Raw genomic sequence first — 16,321 nt, 5'->3', positions numbered from 1 at the left:
CATGCCTCAGAGAATGGAAAGGTTTTTATTGATGTCAGAGGGTTTTGGATCGGGTCAATCATCTGCATCTCTTTGAAAACGTATGGAAATATTCAGTGGCCATTTAGGAGAGCGTGATATGGAATGAAATGATTTTAAATATGTTTCATTTGTCAGTTTTTGACTGCTGTGCTTATAAGGATAAAATAACACATCATTTGCAAATGATAGATTTAGTAGATTTAAAAAAAAGCAATGATGTATTTAAAAGCAGTGATTTTTGCCTCTGCTTCATCATACATCATAAGAAATATATTGAATAATATATTCCATCAAATGACTACCGTAGACTTGTTTTTGTAGCCTAAACATGCTTAATGGGGATAAAGAGGACTGGATGACTCAAGAGATTGGTAACGGAATAGAGAGCCATTCACCTCTAGGTCATTGGTTCACATCCAGTCCAATTAGTAATGTGACTGAAAGTCACTTCCATCTGATGGCTCATGTGATTAGAGTGGGTGGAATCAGTCCAGGGTCTAGTAGATACATGTGCTCTTCCCAAACATCACTGCCATAATTGGCACAAACAAATGGGTCTGGTACAGACTCAACAGCGAGGCAAAGGATTAAAGTGGATTGGCAGGGAGACTGAACTGCCCTTTCACCCCCTGAGGTGGTCTCTGCAGGTTACAGCGCAGGCACATCAGCAGGGTTATGTAGGGAAGCTTTTAGAGCTGAGATTCCTCCTGTATATACCTGCTCTGTACAGAGAAGATCTTAGTCTCCAGTGCTCTCAATTTTCTAAAGTCTAAATTTGTTTCAAATGTATGTGTTCCAGACCATAAAGAATAACAGAAGAAGTAAAGAGTTAAAACTAAACCTTTTAAACTAAGACATATTTAGCAAATCTGAAAATTTTACTCTGTAAAATCCTCTGGGCTGCAATCAGTAGGTATTAACACTTAGTTTGAACTGCAAGCATGTCTAGTATTAGTTTAAGCAGCCCCAATAATCGAGTGGTTTCAGTGACAGTGCAGTTCACTTTTCTAAATCCCATCATTCCAGGCAATTGTAAATGTAATTAGAGATTTACTGACAATAAACATGGGTGTGGCCAAGCAGGAATAGTCGTGAGACAGACAGACTCCTTTCTCCCTCCTCCCCCTCCAAAGAAAAGTAACTCTAGAGCCAGGGTTTATTTCATTCCCCCTCCCCCCTTTCTCCTTGAGTAAATCAGCCCATAGCCATGTGTCTGAGGTGCTCGGGTTGATCTAATCAGCCTAAGAATGTTCTTTTAATTTACTTCTGCAATTCCAGCATCATATGATATAAGTGAAACTGCTCTTCAGACAACGGCTTCTTGCCTCAACTGTGCATGTCTGCACGTGTTGTTACCAGTGCAAGTCCTGTTAAATTAAATTGATTGACCTGAAACGAGGGGGGGGGAATGACTTTTTAAAGAAATATTGAGGGCTTTAGACCTATCTTTTAATGAAGACCTCATGTCCAGTTTAAAGGTATATTCCAGGTTTGTTAAAGTTTCCCATTCTAGTTAGTAGCAAAATTAATTTACAGAGCTCGACTTGAACCAATTGCCAGCATATAAACACCCTATAGTCTGGAGAAAGTTTGGATGCACTCTGAATTTGGAGACCAGGGACTGTCTCTCCTTTTTTTCCTAATCCCAGTGATATTACTTAGCCCTGGAGCGGTTGCCATTGTTTCTATTCTGAGTCTATTTTAACTGCCCTCTTCGCATTTCCCAGCCGCCATCATTTCGCCTCACCCATGCTGGCTGTGCACTTGATAATGTGAAAAGTAAGTGTAGTATATTGACACAGTCCAAATATTTGACTATACTGTTTCATGGTAGGACATAATAGGATATTTCTGTATTTGTACAATCATTACACTAGAGCTAAGGTGCCCCAATGAGCTTTGCAAAAGAGAACTGATTGGCAGATCACTACAACAGACTGGCAAGTTGTCTCTTCCGAGCAATCCACAGATTTAATAAAGATTTTATTACCTACCCTTATTGGAGCTCTGTGAAATTAACCCTAATATGTTAACAGTATTTCCCACTATGATCATGCGAAGTTATGGTCAGAAATTATGTAGCATGATTCATTCACCTTGGTAGGTAAACTGGCCAAGGAACCAAGCTTTGCTCGGATTTGTTTCTTGACACATAACTGATTTTCCAAAAGGGTTAACGTTTCCCTTTCTTCCCTCTCCAGGCACGCTTCCTCCATTGTTTTCAGTCCTCCTTTGGATAGCAGTGGCAGTCTGTACAGCTATGTTGTTTTTCTTCTCCAAGCCTGTTGGTATCCGACCCTTTTTAGTGTCTGTAATTCTCAGGTCTATATATACAATAGGGCTTGGGCCTACGTTGATACTTCTCGGTGCTGCTAATGTAAGTACTTTAAAACTAGCATAATTTCCATTTCCATAGAAACAGGAATATTAAGGGCCACACTTTTAAAAAGCATAGTCTGAGATCTGTGTACTGTTTCACATCTGCTTTTGCACACACCTTTAGCACGACTGGGTTTATGATAGTTCTAATAAGTATCTGTTTAAGTTTCTGTTGAATCACAGCAGCTTTATGTTACATCAGAGCTGGGGTAGCTGCAACTAGTCCCCTGGCAGTCTCACTTGCCTTTCCCCCCAGCCCGCCTGCCCGCCCCAACATACCTGACCAAAGCTCAGGTGCAGTGAAGAATCTGGCCCTGTAGCTCTAACATTATAGTTCAGAAGTTTGATTGAATAATTTTGTAAAGCGTATTGTAACTAAAAATTGAGTTGCAAAAAAAAAAAGACAGTCCCACAGCCACCAAATGTGGATTACAGTCCTATTGTTCATTTCATGGTGGCATTTCGGGAGCGCTGGTTCAGTTCCAAATTCTTTGAAAAGATTTCCTGCTCTAATTGTTTTTTAATGTTTTATGACATGAAAGAAGCCCTAGCAACCTACCAATGACATAGAAATATATCACATAGTAACTAAGTACATTTTTGCCATGACCCCAGGGAACTGATTATTGTATAGATATACTTCATATATATACTGTTACATCAGACAGGTATTGAAAGTACAAAGACCAAAAATGGCAAGTTGTTAGAGGCATGCAGCTAAGAGGGACGATCAGCTTCTTAAGCTGAGCCAGCGGAATAAAAGAAAAGGGCAGGAATGCTATTAAAAATTCAGTATTTCACTGTAATCAAAACATTTCCCAAACCCTAATTCTGTTTAACTTTCAAGGGACAATATCAAGATGCATACAGTGGTTGTCTTTAAAAACTTTACTATTTGGCCTTTTCAAGTAGATAATGCAAATGATGTGGTATTTGCATTAAACCCTAACTTCCCTGTAATTAGTGAAAGGAATACCTAAGAAATTGAGCAAATACTGATATAACATTTAACTACAAAGATAACCGAAAAGTTTTAAAAGGAATATCACCGTACACAGAGGCGCCGACTTTCTGATTCCCGGGGGGTGCTCGACCCCACCACTGTGCCCCAGGCTCTGCCCCCACTCAATCCCTTTCCCCAAGGTCCTGCCCCCCCCCCCTCTCTTCCCCCCCCCCCCCTGCCCCCCCCCTTTCGGCCCCCCCCCCGCCCCCCCCCCCCCCCCCCCCCCCCCAGCGCCTCCTGCCTGCCTCTGAACAGCTGATCCTCTGCAGGCGAGGAAGGGAGGAACTGATTGGCAGGACCCACCGGTGGGTGCTGAGCACCCATGGAGTTGGCACCTGTGGCTGTATACTCTAAAAACAAATTTTGGAGGGGAAAGAACAGAACCAAGAATTCCATAGTAAACAGCAGACCAGCTGTGCGTCCTTAAATCTGGAACAACTCCATTGACTTTAATGGAGTTATTCCTGATATATGCTTTATAACTGAGATCCAGTTCTGGCCCATGCTGTCTAAAACTTTTGGCATTGTATGCAGTGCTAAGATGCAGTATTTTTAATTTGAATGTACGCTATAGGACCTGATCTTGTACCCACTGAAATCAATGGGAGATTTGCTATTTACTTTAATGGGACAGGACTAGGCTTGAGGCTATCAAAATAAAGTCACTTAATCTATATGGAAAGTAATCTCCATTCTATGGCTTTGTTTTCTTACCTAATGTGCAAGCATGTGTATGCTACACATGACTGATACAGTGATATATATAATGTGAATGACAGTTCGCCTGCCTTTGCACCTAAAGAGGGTTACCTCTGATTTTGCAGCACCCCTTAAGTATTCTATATATTAAATATAGAGAACAGCTTTAGTAACACTATTTAGGTGCCCAGTGTCACGGAGTCCCAAGGCGATGCTCTGGAACTGCTCCCTATGAAGCCAGTCAGGACTCTGGGGAAGTCTCCTCTCTGTGAGCAGACTGTCTTCAGGGCAAGAAGCTCACATGGCTTCCTTCCTCCTGGGTCTGACCTTTGGAGCATTCAGCATCCTCTGCCCCTCCGTGCACTTCCCACAGCGAGTCTGCCCAGGAGGGTCCTCGGGAAGCCAGAGGGTCTGGCACCCCAACTTCGCAGTCAGAAGTGATTCTTAGCCAGCCAGTAAAACAGAGGTTTATTAGATGACAGGAACACAGTCTAAAATAGAGCTTGTAGGTACAGAGAACAGGACCCCTCCTCCAAGTCCATTTTGGGGGGCAGTCAGCCAGACAACCAAGTCTGCACTTCACTCCATGTCCTCAGCCAGCCCCAAACTGACTCACCCTCCAGCCCCTCCTCCTCTGGGCTTTGTCCCTTACCCGGGCCAGGAGGTCACCTGATCCCTTTGTTCTCCAACACCTTCAGCTGGCACCTTTATAGAGGAGGGGCCCAGGTCATTAGTTGTCAGGAGACAGAGTGTCGGCCATTTTCTGTCCAGACAGAATCACATCTGCCCTCTAGGGCTCTGCAACAATCACACCCCCTTCTCCCACCACCTGGATACTTAAGAACTGCATAGGGGAAACTGGGGCACCCACACAGTATTCAGAGAAAACATTAAGAACAGTCCCACTTCGTCACACCCAGTCAATGTGAAAAAACTCCTAATGGTGGCTGCTGCAGAGTAATGTTGTTCAGTGTATTGTGTGTGCCTTGTATGACATTACATAGTGTCCATGTGCATATTTAGAATGAAGTGGAAGGGCAAGACAAGGGCTTTTGTGCAAAACAGCTCTGCAAACTGCTAGTGAAGTCTGGCCATCTGCACCTGTCGTCTCTTGTCTTACGCTTCGTCTGTGAGCTCTTTGGGAGCAGGGAATGTCCTTTTAATCTCTTCGTACAGCACCTGGCGTCCTGGTCCATGACTGGGGCTCTGAGGCGCTATCACAATATGAATCGATGACGATAATATTGTTCTGATGTAGTAAACCTAGCCTTGTGATCTCCCCCCAGCTTTGTAACAAAATAGTATTTCTGGTGAGCTTTGTTGGAAACCGTGGCACATTCACTCGAGGCTACAGAGCCGTCGTTATGGACATGGCCTTTCTCTACCACGTAGCGTACGTCCTGGTCTGCATGCTGGGCCTCTGTGTGCATGAATTCTTCTATAGTTTCCTGGTGAGTATGTGCCGCCGGGGAGCGGGAGACCTTGCAAAAATAGAAAATACCATTACCCGTGCAGCTGTCTTTGATTTCTTCCTGACAATCATGCCAAATCATGGGTATTTTTAGCATACCGTTATGTGGCTGCCCGTTAGAAGCTACTGTTTTTGTTAGGACTTATTGCCTGTGTTACAGAGGTCTACACATTTCATTCCAGAAAATCATCAAACAGCCTTCTTTTTGCCCCCATCCCTCCCCAACTCTACGTTTTGTATGCTGTATCCTTTCCACTACCCTCTGTTTGTCTTGTCTAGGACAGGACAGGAACTGTCTACTACAGTGCCTACCACAATGGGCTCTCCTTAGTCAGTAGGGCATAAATGTAATTAATTATTTTAATAAATTGATGGGACTGTTTTGCAGTTGGTGAGAGATTGGATGCTTCTGACATGTAGCCCGAAGACATTTTAAATATGTTTCCTTCATTTTCTTCAATTCTACTGACACAGGTGGAATTCCTTTCATAATACAATACTGGTGTACTGAAAGTAATTCCATACAAAATATGATCTTGAAACTCAACTCTTCAAGCCGAAGAGCATTAATAAAAGCCCTTTTTGATGGTCTTAAGTAGTTTTTAATCACTTCCATTTTATTCTGTAGTGTGTAAACCTTTTGGACAGATTTCATAAACCCCGGTACATTTCAATGGCTTTCACCTTTCATTATACTCAGTTTTACATTTTTCTCAGTTTCCTGAACAATCAAGTCTATGTCCAGTAATTACAGAGTTTCATATAGATCCTGCTTTCAGTGCTAAAGGGCTTCAATCCTTGCTCTACTAAAACCCCTATTGAAATCAAATTTTCAAAATCTAGTTCTGTGCTTACATATATCCGTCCTATTGTCACTAACATTAACAGGAGTTGTGCTAATATGTGAGGACATAAGTAGGCTCAGTGGTGTAAATTTTCAAGATGTGGTACAGACTCTCCGGATGAAATCTTGGCCCCAGTAAGTCAATTGCAAAACTTCTATGGACTTCATTAGGGCCAGGATTTTAGCTGCTTTAAAATTAATGTGACTCTTGTTCCTGAAGCAATATATAAGGCCTGGCTTTAAAAATGTATTCCTGAAGAGTCTATTATTTGTTATATAGGGTGGGATTTTTAAAAGTACCCAAGTGACTAAAAAGTATATGTCCCATTGAAAGTCCCCACCCATCCCACCTGTAACTCACTCATGCTGGTGAGTACTCACATTCTCAGTGTAAGAGACCACTAAACACTGTGTAACTGAGAGAGATTCACCAAACCAGCAGTTAGTTTTAATATTGGAGATTTTTTTTTTAACCAAAAGAAGTGTGAAATGTAAGCTTTGCATTTGGGGGGCATAAAACAGGCAGTAAAGTCTATTTGTAAAGATCTGTCTTACAGGGTCTTTATTTGGTATAAATTCAACTGTGATCAAACTTTTAAGTAACACCAAAATTATAAGCATAGCAAACACCCCAGATGATACAACCAAGTGTCCAAGTGACCTGTATTGATTTAGAACAGAGGGGGGTTACAAGACATGAAAGCGGGTTCTGTTCCAATAGTGTAAAATCCTACATCCAGGGAGAATTAACAAACAGCAGGGAGACAAAATGGAGACTGTAACTGACCCCCTATACACAAGAGGTTAAAGAGAATTTTTATTTTAATTTTGCCTTTGTAATATTGTCCTGATGTCACTATGTTGTAATATGGATTACAGTAGCTGCCACAGAGGTGGTGTGGAATCAGGAACAGTCTATCAGGAGGGGAGGTTGTCCATGGAAGGATCTCAGTCCTAAAATATAGACCTCACTGTGAAAAAGTTTTAAGAAATACTGATATGACTAAGTTTTTACTGGTTTTGAATGACAAACGTCCATGATTCATTCATGGTATAATTGTAAACATTCCCTAGTTACTTACACATATATTCACTTGGTAGTGGAATTACTCAAAACTTATTTTTGTTCCTAATTTTAGGCTTTGTATATTATGGCATGAATGATGGTTTTTCTCCCCTTTTTTTGCTCACTTATTAATCCTCTCAAGGATGTGGATTTTAGATCTCATGAATTATGACTAATACTGTCTACTATGGACAATTCTGATAAATCATTCTATGTAATCTGTGTATTTTGGAGTTGAAATACATATATTGAAGATAAGACCCAAAGAATTATAGAACACTAATACAAACCAGAATTATAAAAGAAAAAAGCTATAGTTTCTTGAAATGAATTAATCACTGTTAATTGTTATGTTTAGGAACTTGACATTGAAAAAATGTTATCTTTATGTATATTCCCCTTAAAGTTAAATCTTAGCAACACAGGTTATGCTACACAAATAATACGAATTTTACAAGGGTTATACAAAACAGTAAAATTAATTTTACTTTTTCATAACAAAGTACAGCCTGCTGACACATGTGGAACTTTAAATACCAAAGGAGCCCCGTCAGCTCAATGGACTTTAGGTTATTCACATGCATGTTTGCAGAATCGGGGGCTTAACTGTAGATGGGCCCAAAATGCAAAATTTTAATTCTAGATCTGCACTCTTCTGCATACCGTGAGGACATTGGGATCTGGGATTTTGGTCTAGCCCATTATACATATGGGGGGAAACTACTAAGTTTGGATCCTCTTTCTGAATGTTACCGAAGTCTGGATCAGCCCATATCTTATGTATAGTATTCCTCTTAAGTTGGTTGTACAATAATGTGTGTTAATAAAGTTTATCATGTGCCAAATTCTGCCCTCTGCCCACTGATATCAGTGGGAATTGTATGTGCACGTATCTGAAGTCAGGATTTGGCCTAGGTGTATTTCCTGAGTTGAGGCGGTGTTCCCAACTAGCATTTGCATATTGTCATCTTTATTCAGATATACTGTATTATATTTTTTCTAGCTGTTCGATTTGGTGTACAGAGAGGAGACTTTGCTCAATGTCATAAAAAGTGTTACCCGAAATGGCCGCTCCATTATCCTTACTGCAGTGCTAGCTCTCATCCTGGTCTACCTCTTCTCCATCGTTGGGTTCCTGTTCTTGAAAGATGACTTCATCATGGAGGTGGACCGATTAAAAAACAGAACACCTATTGCAGGTATTGCTTTTACCTCAAATTATCATCGTCCTGCTGAAATTTAGCATTTCTATGAGGATAATTCTGCTGCCTTTAAAGTCAATCCAAGGGTTTTTCCATTGATTCCAACAGGAACAGAATCAGTGTCATAGGGCTCGTTAATAGATTAATTCTAGTAGGTAAAATTTTTCTCCATAGGTTTGTTTCGGACCTAGGCTTATCTTTTGAAATATTACTAAAAAAATCACACAAGTTAATTCATTTACTTTGTTCCCATTCCAATTCACGTTGGAATTTTAACGAAACATTACACACTTCACTATTGTTTGAGAAGAGTAAGTCATAGCAAGTTAAATATAGCTTTTTAATGCATCTTGTACATGGAATGTATTGTTTTATGCATGGTGCCCTATGCTGATGTATACGTCTACTAAATCTGTTAAAATTGTATGACTGATTTTTTTATTTTTTTTTAAATCCAGGTGGAAATTTATTAAATTTACACCGCATGTATGGAACTTTCATAGAACTTCTGTTAAATACACTGCAAGTTCTATACACAGACTTTAAGGGTAAAATCCTGGCCCTAGTAAAATCATGGAGTCAAAATTTTACCCTTAGACCAAACAATATGGGCTTGTGATTAATTCCTTTAGGGGCTGATCTTTGAATGCGCTGAGCACCTTATACCGAACAAAAGGCACTTGGCACCTAGCAGTATCTAGTCAATACTGCACATGCTCTGTACACTATCCAAACATTCATAACTTTGGTACTTTTTAAAGTTATTTGAATACATTTAGTTTTGAAATAAGGCAAAGCTCATTCAGGATCCTGAGCATACCAAGGGAGAAGTATTGATAAAGCCATTTTGGAGCTATCTGACATTTCTTAACTACACCTTGTTTTCCATATTTGGATCACTTGAAAAGGTTGAATTGGTTTGTATGTAACTTTAAAAACAAAAACAAAAAAACCTTCCAGGCTGAGATCAAGAACTTGAAATTTAATTTCAGAAAGTTCCTGTGACCACTGTTGGAGACAAGATACCTGACTCTAATGAACCACTGGTCTGCTGCAGGGTGGCAATCCCTATGTTTCTGTGTTCCCCTTGTTGGGTTCTCTGGAGATTTTGTGTGGCTTGTTATGTTCTTGTTAGCATTCATACGTGAGAATCTAGTCAAGAAAATATATGGATGGCATTAGAAGATGTCAGGTTAGCAGAATATTGTACAGCAAAAATTCATTTAAAATGTTAGCTTAACACTTCTCAGATGAGAAGAAGTCAGAATGAATCCATTTTCACTGCTTAAACAGCCTACTATACTTTGGACTATTATTTGGAGTGAATGATTTTTGCCATCATTTTTGCTCCTTAAACTTTTTGCAACACTGATTTGAAATGCTGTAAATTGTCTGCAATGCACAGGGTGAAATTGGTGTTTGATGAAATCAAGCTGATGTACACATTTACCCACTTTGGGAATGTTAAATTAGTGTTTTACTCAAACCCATACATATTTACAAATGAGTACCAAACTCTGTTTTTATCCTTGAAAACTCCTAAATATTCTAGATTAATGAAGACTGAATATCAGCTCGGTGTCCTGCTTGTCAGCCTTTGTGAATAATTTATCTAATGTTTTTAAAATTGACATTATTTTCATATCTGACCATTGTTTGAATACATTTTGTTCCAACTAGAAGTAGCAGCATTTGATGTAGATTCATTAATTTACAGAAATGTAATGGTGGAATAGCTGTGATGTACTGTAACTGTAAAATAGTGTGTAATTCTTCCTTGACATAGTTCTGAGCTGTTCATGCTGAATGCTTTCTTTCTGCCGTGATCTAATTTGTTCTTCTTGATTTTTTTTTTAATAAATCAAGAATTCATTTCAAGAGATTTGTGATTTTAAACTTTGTGTCAATGTGCTTGGTATGTCTAATAGATGTACTTTACAGCATATGCCTCTTGATCAATATCCTGCTTTTCATTTTGTCAGGTATTGGTGAAGTTCCTACCACAACTCTAACGTCCATGATGGAAACATGTGCAAAAGAAAATTGCTCTACTGCCCTACCTATTACCAACCCAGGTTAGTACAAAAGCCACCCCAAATGGTGATATATTTAAAGTAGAAGTGTCTGTAAGTTACTACTACACAGGAGAGGTTTTTCTTGTCAGGAAAATTGACTATCGTTATTCGAAGTCAGAAGTGGCCACATTTTTCTACACTGAGAGCTGTGCGGGCAACTTGCCTAGAGTGTGAGTGCTTCCCACACCTAATTTCCAAATACACAGACATTTATTTGTTATCAAAATCAAATTTTGAATCTTAATACTGATGTGTACAAATATCTGCCTTCTAGCTGAGTTCATGGATCACAAAAGCCAGGAGCTGATCAGCTTTATCCTTACCTTTAGTGAGAAAACAGCTGTTCTCTCCAGTTTAGGATCTCATAAGTTGATCTTAGTAACGCAGCATATGCCACTGAATGTCTGGATACACTTTGTCTGCCGTCCTCATCTCAGATGCAATTTAGCTTGAAAAGCTAAGTTAAAGGGACATTGTCAGCATGAAATCTAGTCAATTAAAAAAAAAAAAAACCTTTAAAAGTAGTTTCACGTACTATAGCCCTCCACTACTAATGTGCACTAAGTGACTGTTAGTAAGTATGTTTTTCTCTCTCCTGTTACTGAGAGAGAAAAACAACTGAGGAAACTAACTATATAGGGGAAATAGTGAACTAGTTTGCTTATGAGAATGTCATGTAAGATTTGTCAAAAGCCTTACTAAAAATCAAGATATATTAAGTCTACTGCTTCCCCCCTATTCATAAGGACAGTAACCCTGTCAAAGGAGGACGTTAAGTTGGCTATAACTAGGTGCTTACAAATTATTTAATTTGTTCCAATATCTTTCCAGGTATCAAAGTTTGGCTGGGTGAGTCTGTTATTCCCCAGGTCCTCCTTGTTCCTCCTTTTTAAAGATACTTTGGTACTTTTTAAAGGTACTATGTTTACCCTTCTCCAGTTCTTGGGGACCTCACCCCACGGCCCATGTGTTCCTGAAGATGATTGCTAATGGTTCCAAGATTGCTTCAGCTAATTCCTTAAATATCCATGATGAATTTCACCAGGCCCTGCTCACTTGCGTATATCTAACTCAAACCTTTTCTTCCCTATTCTGGCTTGCGTTCATTCCCCCTTGCTGTTAATATTCATTGTGTTAAGCAATAGTCACCATTAACCTTTTTAGTGAAGACTGAAGCAAAATAAGCATTAAACACCTCCGCCTTCTTGATGTCTGTTATTAGTTCTCCTTCCCCATTAAGAAGTGGACCTGCACTTTCCTTTGTCTCTCTTGCTCCTACTGTATTATAGATCCTCTTTCTATTGGCTGATGTTCCTGGCTAGATGTGACCCATTTTGTGCCTTAGCCTTTGATTTTCTGCCTACCTGCTTGTGCTGTTCTTTTCTACTCATCCTTAGCAACCTATCCATGTTTCCACTTTCTGTAGGATTCCTTTTTAATCTTCAGGTCATTAAAGAGCTTCTGATGGAGCCATATTGGCCTCTTACTGTTCTTCCTATCTTTCCTTCATATTGGGATAGCTTGCTGCTTTGCCTTTAATATTGTCCCTTTGAGAGTGCCAGCTCTCCTGAACTCCTTTTTCCCTTAGTTTTAATTCCCATAGGACCTTACCTACCACTTCTCTGATATTATTATTATTATTATAATCACATCTGGTAGTGTATTATTATTACACTCTAGGAGGGAAGATTGACAAATATCTATATCGATAGTGTATTAGTGGCATAGGTCTTTGGGTTCAAGGACTTACCATCCATTGCTTTGCCTTTCTTTCTGCTAACCTTTATTTAAATCAATATTGATATAAGGCATTATCCGTAATGTGAATTTTGGTTTACTGAACAAAGGGTTTTCAGTCAATCAAAGATATCTCAGAGCCCAGAGTGTGGCGCCTTCACAATAATTTCTTATGTATACCATTTCAGTGAACCAGGGAAGCGGAAAATTGACATTTATTAAATTGTGTTATTTCTGAAATCCCCTCACTAAAAATCAGCACATGGGAGAAATGCTGACCTTATGCAAGGCAGGCACACAGCATGAGCAAGTGCATCCCAAAGAGAGAGGGAAGAGTAGGGGCAGGAGAAAGGCCAGCCATGATTCTACTCCCACTGCACCAGTCACCACAGCACACTGTCCTCTTTGAAAGCTGATCATACTGCCTCTGCAACATGGGAGTCTCGGGAGGAATTCTGGCTGTTGGTCAGGATTCCTATGACAATGCAGCCCCCCTGCTGCGCACTCTCATGCATAAGGCCCAACCTACTTCTATGTAGCCTGGCTGCAATGACTCAGCAATTCTGTGGCATACATAGGAATAGAACCCAGATTTCCAGGCCTATATTGCCCAATCCAATACTTTGAGGTCAGTGGGGGCCTTTCATTTACTTCAGTAGGCATGCTCTTAGTTCTTTGCCCTAACCCCAATCACTGCTAGAATGAGTCACGCATAAGCCAGCCGCTGTTTAATAGCTGGAAATGATAGCATGACTTGGTTTATACGAGCGTATGTAGGGGAATGATTTCACAAGAGACAAACTTTTGAATGTACCTCTAATTCCCATACATCACTTCTCTCTGTGTCAGCTATGCACTTAGGGGTCCATTGAAGCCAGTGGGAGTACTCGCATGAGTAAAGAGTATTCTCATGAATAAAGCTTGCAGACTTGGGCTATTAGCTGGGTTACCTGTGGGAGAACAAATAAGGATTCTCACCACCTCTCTGTCAGGTTAAGTGTATTGCTGTCAAAAAAGCTATAATGTTGTGGCTTCAAAATTGATAGGGATGATAAATAATTACAGATGTAGAATGATGAAAGGCAAATTACTGTAGCAGCCACTTTTTCTAATAAACAGAGTGTCTATTGCTGTGTTGGGAGTGATCAGTTGATGCTTTGGTTTACAAGCCTTTCTTTGTTGTGGTTGTAGGTGAGGAAGAAAAGGAGAATGGAATTGAGAGGACCTGTGACACTCTGCTAATGTGTATCGTTACAGTATTAAACCAAGGCCTGAGAAATGGTGGTGGTGTGGGGGATGTGCTAAGAAAGCCTTCCAAAGATGTAAGCATTTGTCTAACAGAATGCAAGTATATTTTCTCATGTGCCTCGTGAGCTCTGAAATCAACTTTTACAGGATATAGGAAATATTTTTATCTAGTCTACGCGAATGTCACGCAGATGACTTATTAAATGTAACTTTAACATACCAGATGGAATGCTCAATGAGAAGAGCAAAAGCTCAATGCAGTGATTTTACATGAAGAAGGGAACTCCGGGTGCTAGTTACCTTTCTGGAGAACTGGAGCAAATTATAACTTTCCAAGCAGTACTAAGAAGTGTTGCCCGATTGGATCAGTTTCCCATTACAGTAGGAATCAAATGCAAACCTTTGAATGGGGTTGATTGATACATATATGTCAAGACTCTCGGTTGTAGTATATCAGGTTTATGGTTAGCTGAGATTTAGTCTAGCATCTGCATTGGAAAAGATCCTATTATTTACTCATATCAAGCAACATACTCTGCTAACAAAGGCAAAAGAGATTTTCAAATACACCAATAAACTTCCAAAAGTTAAAAAAGCAAAGGGGACTTGCTTTTGTTTTAATGCAATACATTTAAAATAAAATTCATAACTTCAACAAAATGACATTTTAGTTCAGAATGCACAGTATGTGCAAGGACACCATAACAGCCCCGTGGTTGGTGCTCTGCACTGCAAAGCTCAGGTCTAAGTTCACAAGTATGTTCTCTTGCTAACCAAACAGCGAGGGATGATGAGAATGCAGCGATAGAGCACTCGGCTTTGGGGGAAAAGAGCTGCTTGTGTTGATAATAGTAATCTAGGTCCTGATCCATAGTCCACTGGAGTCACTGCCTCCTGTCTGCCTTGATGGGCAGAGGGCCTTATGGTTCTCTTAAGAGTCCAATCCAGCCTTGCTCAGAAGGAACCTTACTGCAACATGGAACCAGGGAACATTGGCAGCAATAGAGAACTACAGAAAATCCAAAGAGGAGGGGATAAAAGCATATAAAGCCAAATCCTGCTTACTCTGCTCATATGAGTAACCCCTTTGGCTTCAGTTAGACTGCTGATATGAGTAAGGTGTTCAGGGTTTGGCCTAAGACCTGCATCTGTGCCTTGCTTTACTGTAGCTAATGTTCTGAAAAAGTACCTGGTGGTTTAATATTTTAGTTGTGTGCTATTTTTATATCGTACTGAAACCTTCTTATTGTTTCAGGAGCCCTTGTTTGCTGCCCGAGTTGTTTATGATCTTCTATTTTATTTCATCGTCATAATTATTGTTCTGAACCTCATCTTTGGAGTTATCATTGATACATTTGCTGACCTTAGGAGTGAAAAACAGAAGAAAGAGGAAATCTTAAAGACAACCTGTTTTATTTGTGGTGGGTGCTATTGAGCTACAGTGGCATTTGGTGGGGAAAGCTCCATAAATGAGAGATTTCAGAGTAGCAGCCGTGTTAGTCTGTATCCGCAAAAAGAAGAAGTGGTCTGTAGTCCACGAAAGCTTATGCTCTAATAAATTTATAAATGAGAGAGAGTCTGAAGGGCAGTCATCCCTTGAAAAGTAACATGTAAAAACGATAGAGTGGGATTGTACATTTCTTCCTTCCTGGCAGCAGTTTACAAGTCAAAAGATGACTTTTCTAACAACTGGCTCTGTGAGTTCCACTTGGGATCTGAGAGTCAAGCTGTATTCATCCCACTGTTTGCATCGTCACCAATAATCAAGGCTCTGCAGTTGGAGCGCAGCTATTGATGTTGTCGAATAGCGAAACAGATAAAAATACAACACACTCTATAGCAGTACAGGCTCCAGGATGTTAATTGTAGCACAGCCTGTCCACTTGATAAGGAGATGTGACTCTGAAGAGACACAGGAGCAGATAAATTGAATAAGAGGTGTCATTACATAGAACTTTTCTGATTATGATTCACCCTTGCTGGTGCAGAGAGATGCAAATCACACCTCCCCATTCTAAGAAGGGACCCTATACCCACTGGAAGATTTCACATGAGGGAAGCTTTAATCTCTGCTCAGGTCTCCATAGCAGAGCAGATTGGGGAAATTGTAACAGATTAAATAATTCCATGCATCCCTGTCCTCCCTGGGCATGACACTCAGCCATAGTTTTTAATCTATTGCACAAGTGTTTACAACGAACAGTTTTTCTCATGACTTGAGCCTCAATCCTGCAAAGACTTACATGCATTTAAGCACACAAGCAGTCCCTCTGAAGCTTCAGTAGGGCTATTCACATGCTTAAAACTAAGCATGTTCATAAATCTATTCAAGATCAGGGCCTATGTGGCAATACTACATGTTAATTTACACAGCTCATATCTATAGTCTATTTTTTGCAGGATCAGAGCCAAAGCTTGTAAAGTACTTTATACCTCAGGACAGAAGGCACTATAAAACTGTAAGATATTTAATTATATTGTTGTTATTAAGAAGGAATATCATGAAAGAATAAATATGGGGCTGAAATAATTTTGTCAGAAATGCTTTAGTGGCTGGAGGTCTTGCATAGCAGTCA

General features: G+C 39.9%; 1 protein-coding gene across 4 annotated transcripts in view; it reads left to right on the top strand.

The window, feature by feature from the left end:
• ITPR2 (inositol 1,4,5-trisphosphate receptor type 2) overlaps positions 1-16,321 on the top strand; it is a 341,154-nt gene that overhangs the window by 294,442 nt on the left and 30,391 nt on the right. For all 4 annotated transcript variants that reach the window (XM_034782924.1, XM_034782916.1, XM_034782942.1 and 1 more), the window contains exons 49-54: positions 2,223-2,398; positions 5,389-5,553; positions 8,487-8,682; positions 10,668-10,760; positions 13,689-13,819; positions 15,001-15,166. In XM_034782924.1, the coding sequence (XP_034638815.1) occupies positions 2,223-2,398; positions 5,389-5,553; positions 8,487-8,682; positions 10,668-10,760; positions 13,689-13,819; positions 15,001-15,166 (927 nt within the window). The remainder of the gene's footprint in view (positions 1-2,222; positions 2,399-5,388; positions 5,554-8,486; positions 8,683-10,667; positions 10,761-13,688; positions 13,820-15,000; positions 15,167-16,321) is intronic.

The sequence above is a fragment of the Trachemys scripta genome, chromosome 1 (assembly GCF_013100865.1).
Source record: "Trachemys scripta elegans isolate TJP31775 chromosome 1, CAS_Tse_1.0, whole genome shotgun sequence".
Lineage (NCBI taxonomy): Eukaryota > Metazoa > Chordata > Testudines > Emydidae > Trachemys > Trachemys scripta.
The sequence above is the reverse complement of the archived record's forward strand: the minus strand, read 5'-3'. Positions and strand labels throughout refer to the sequence as shown.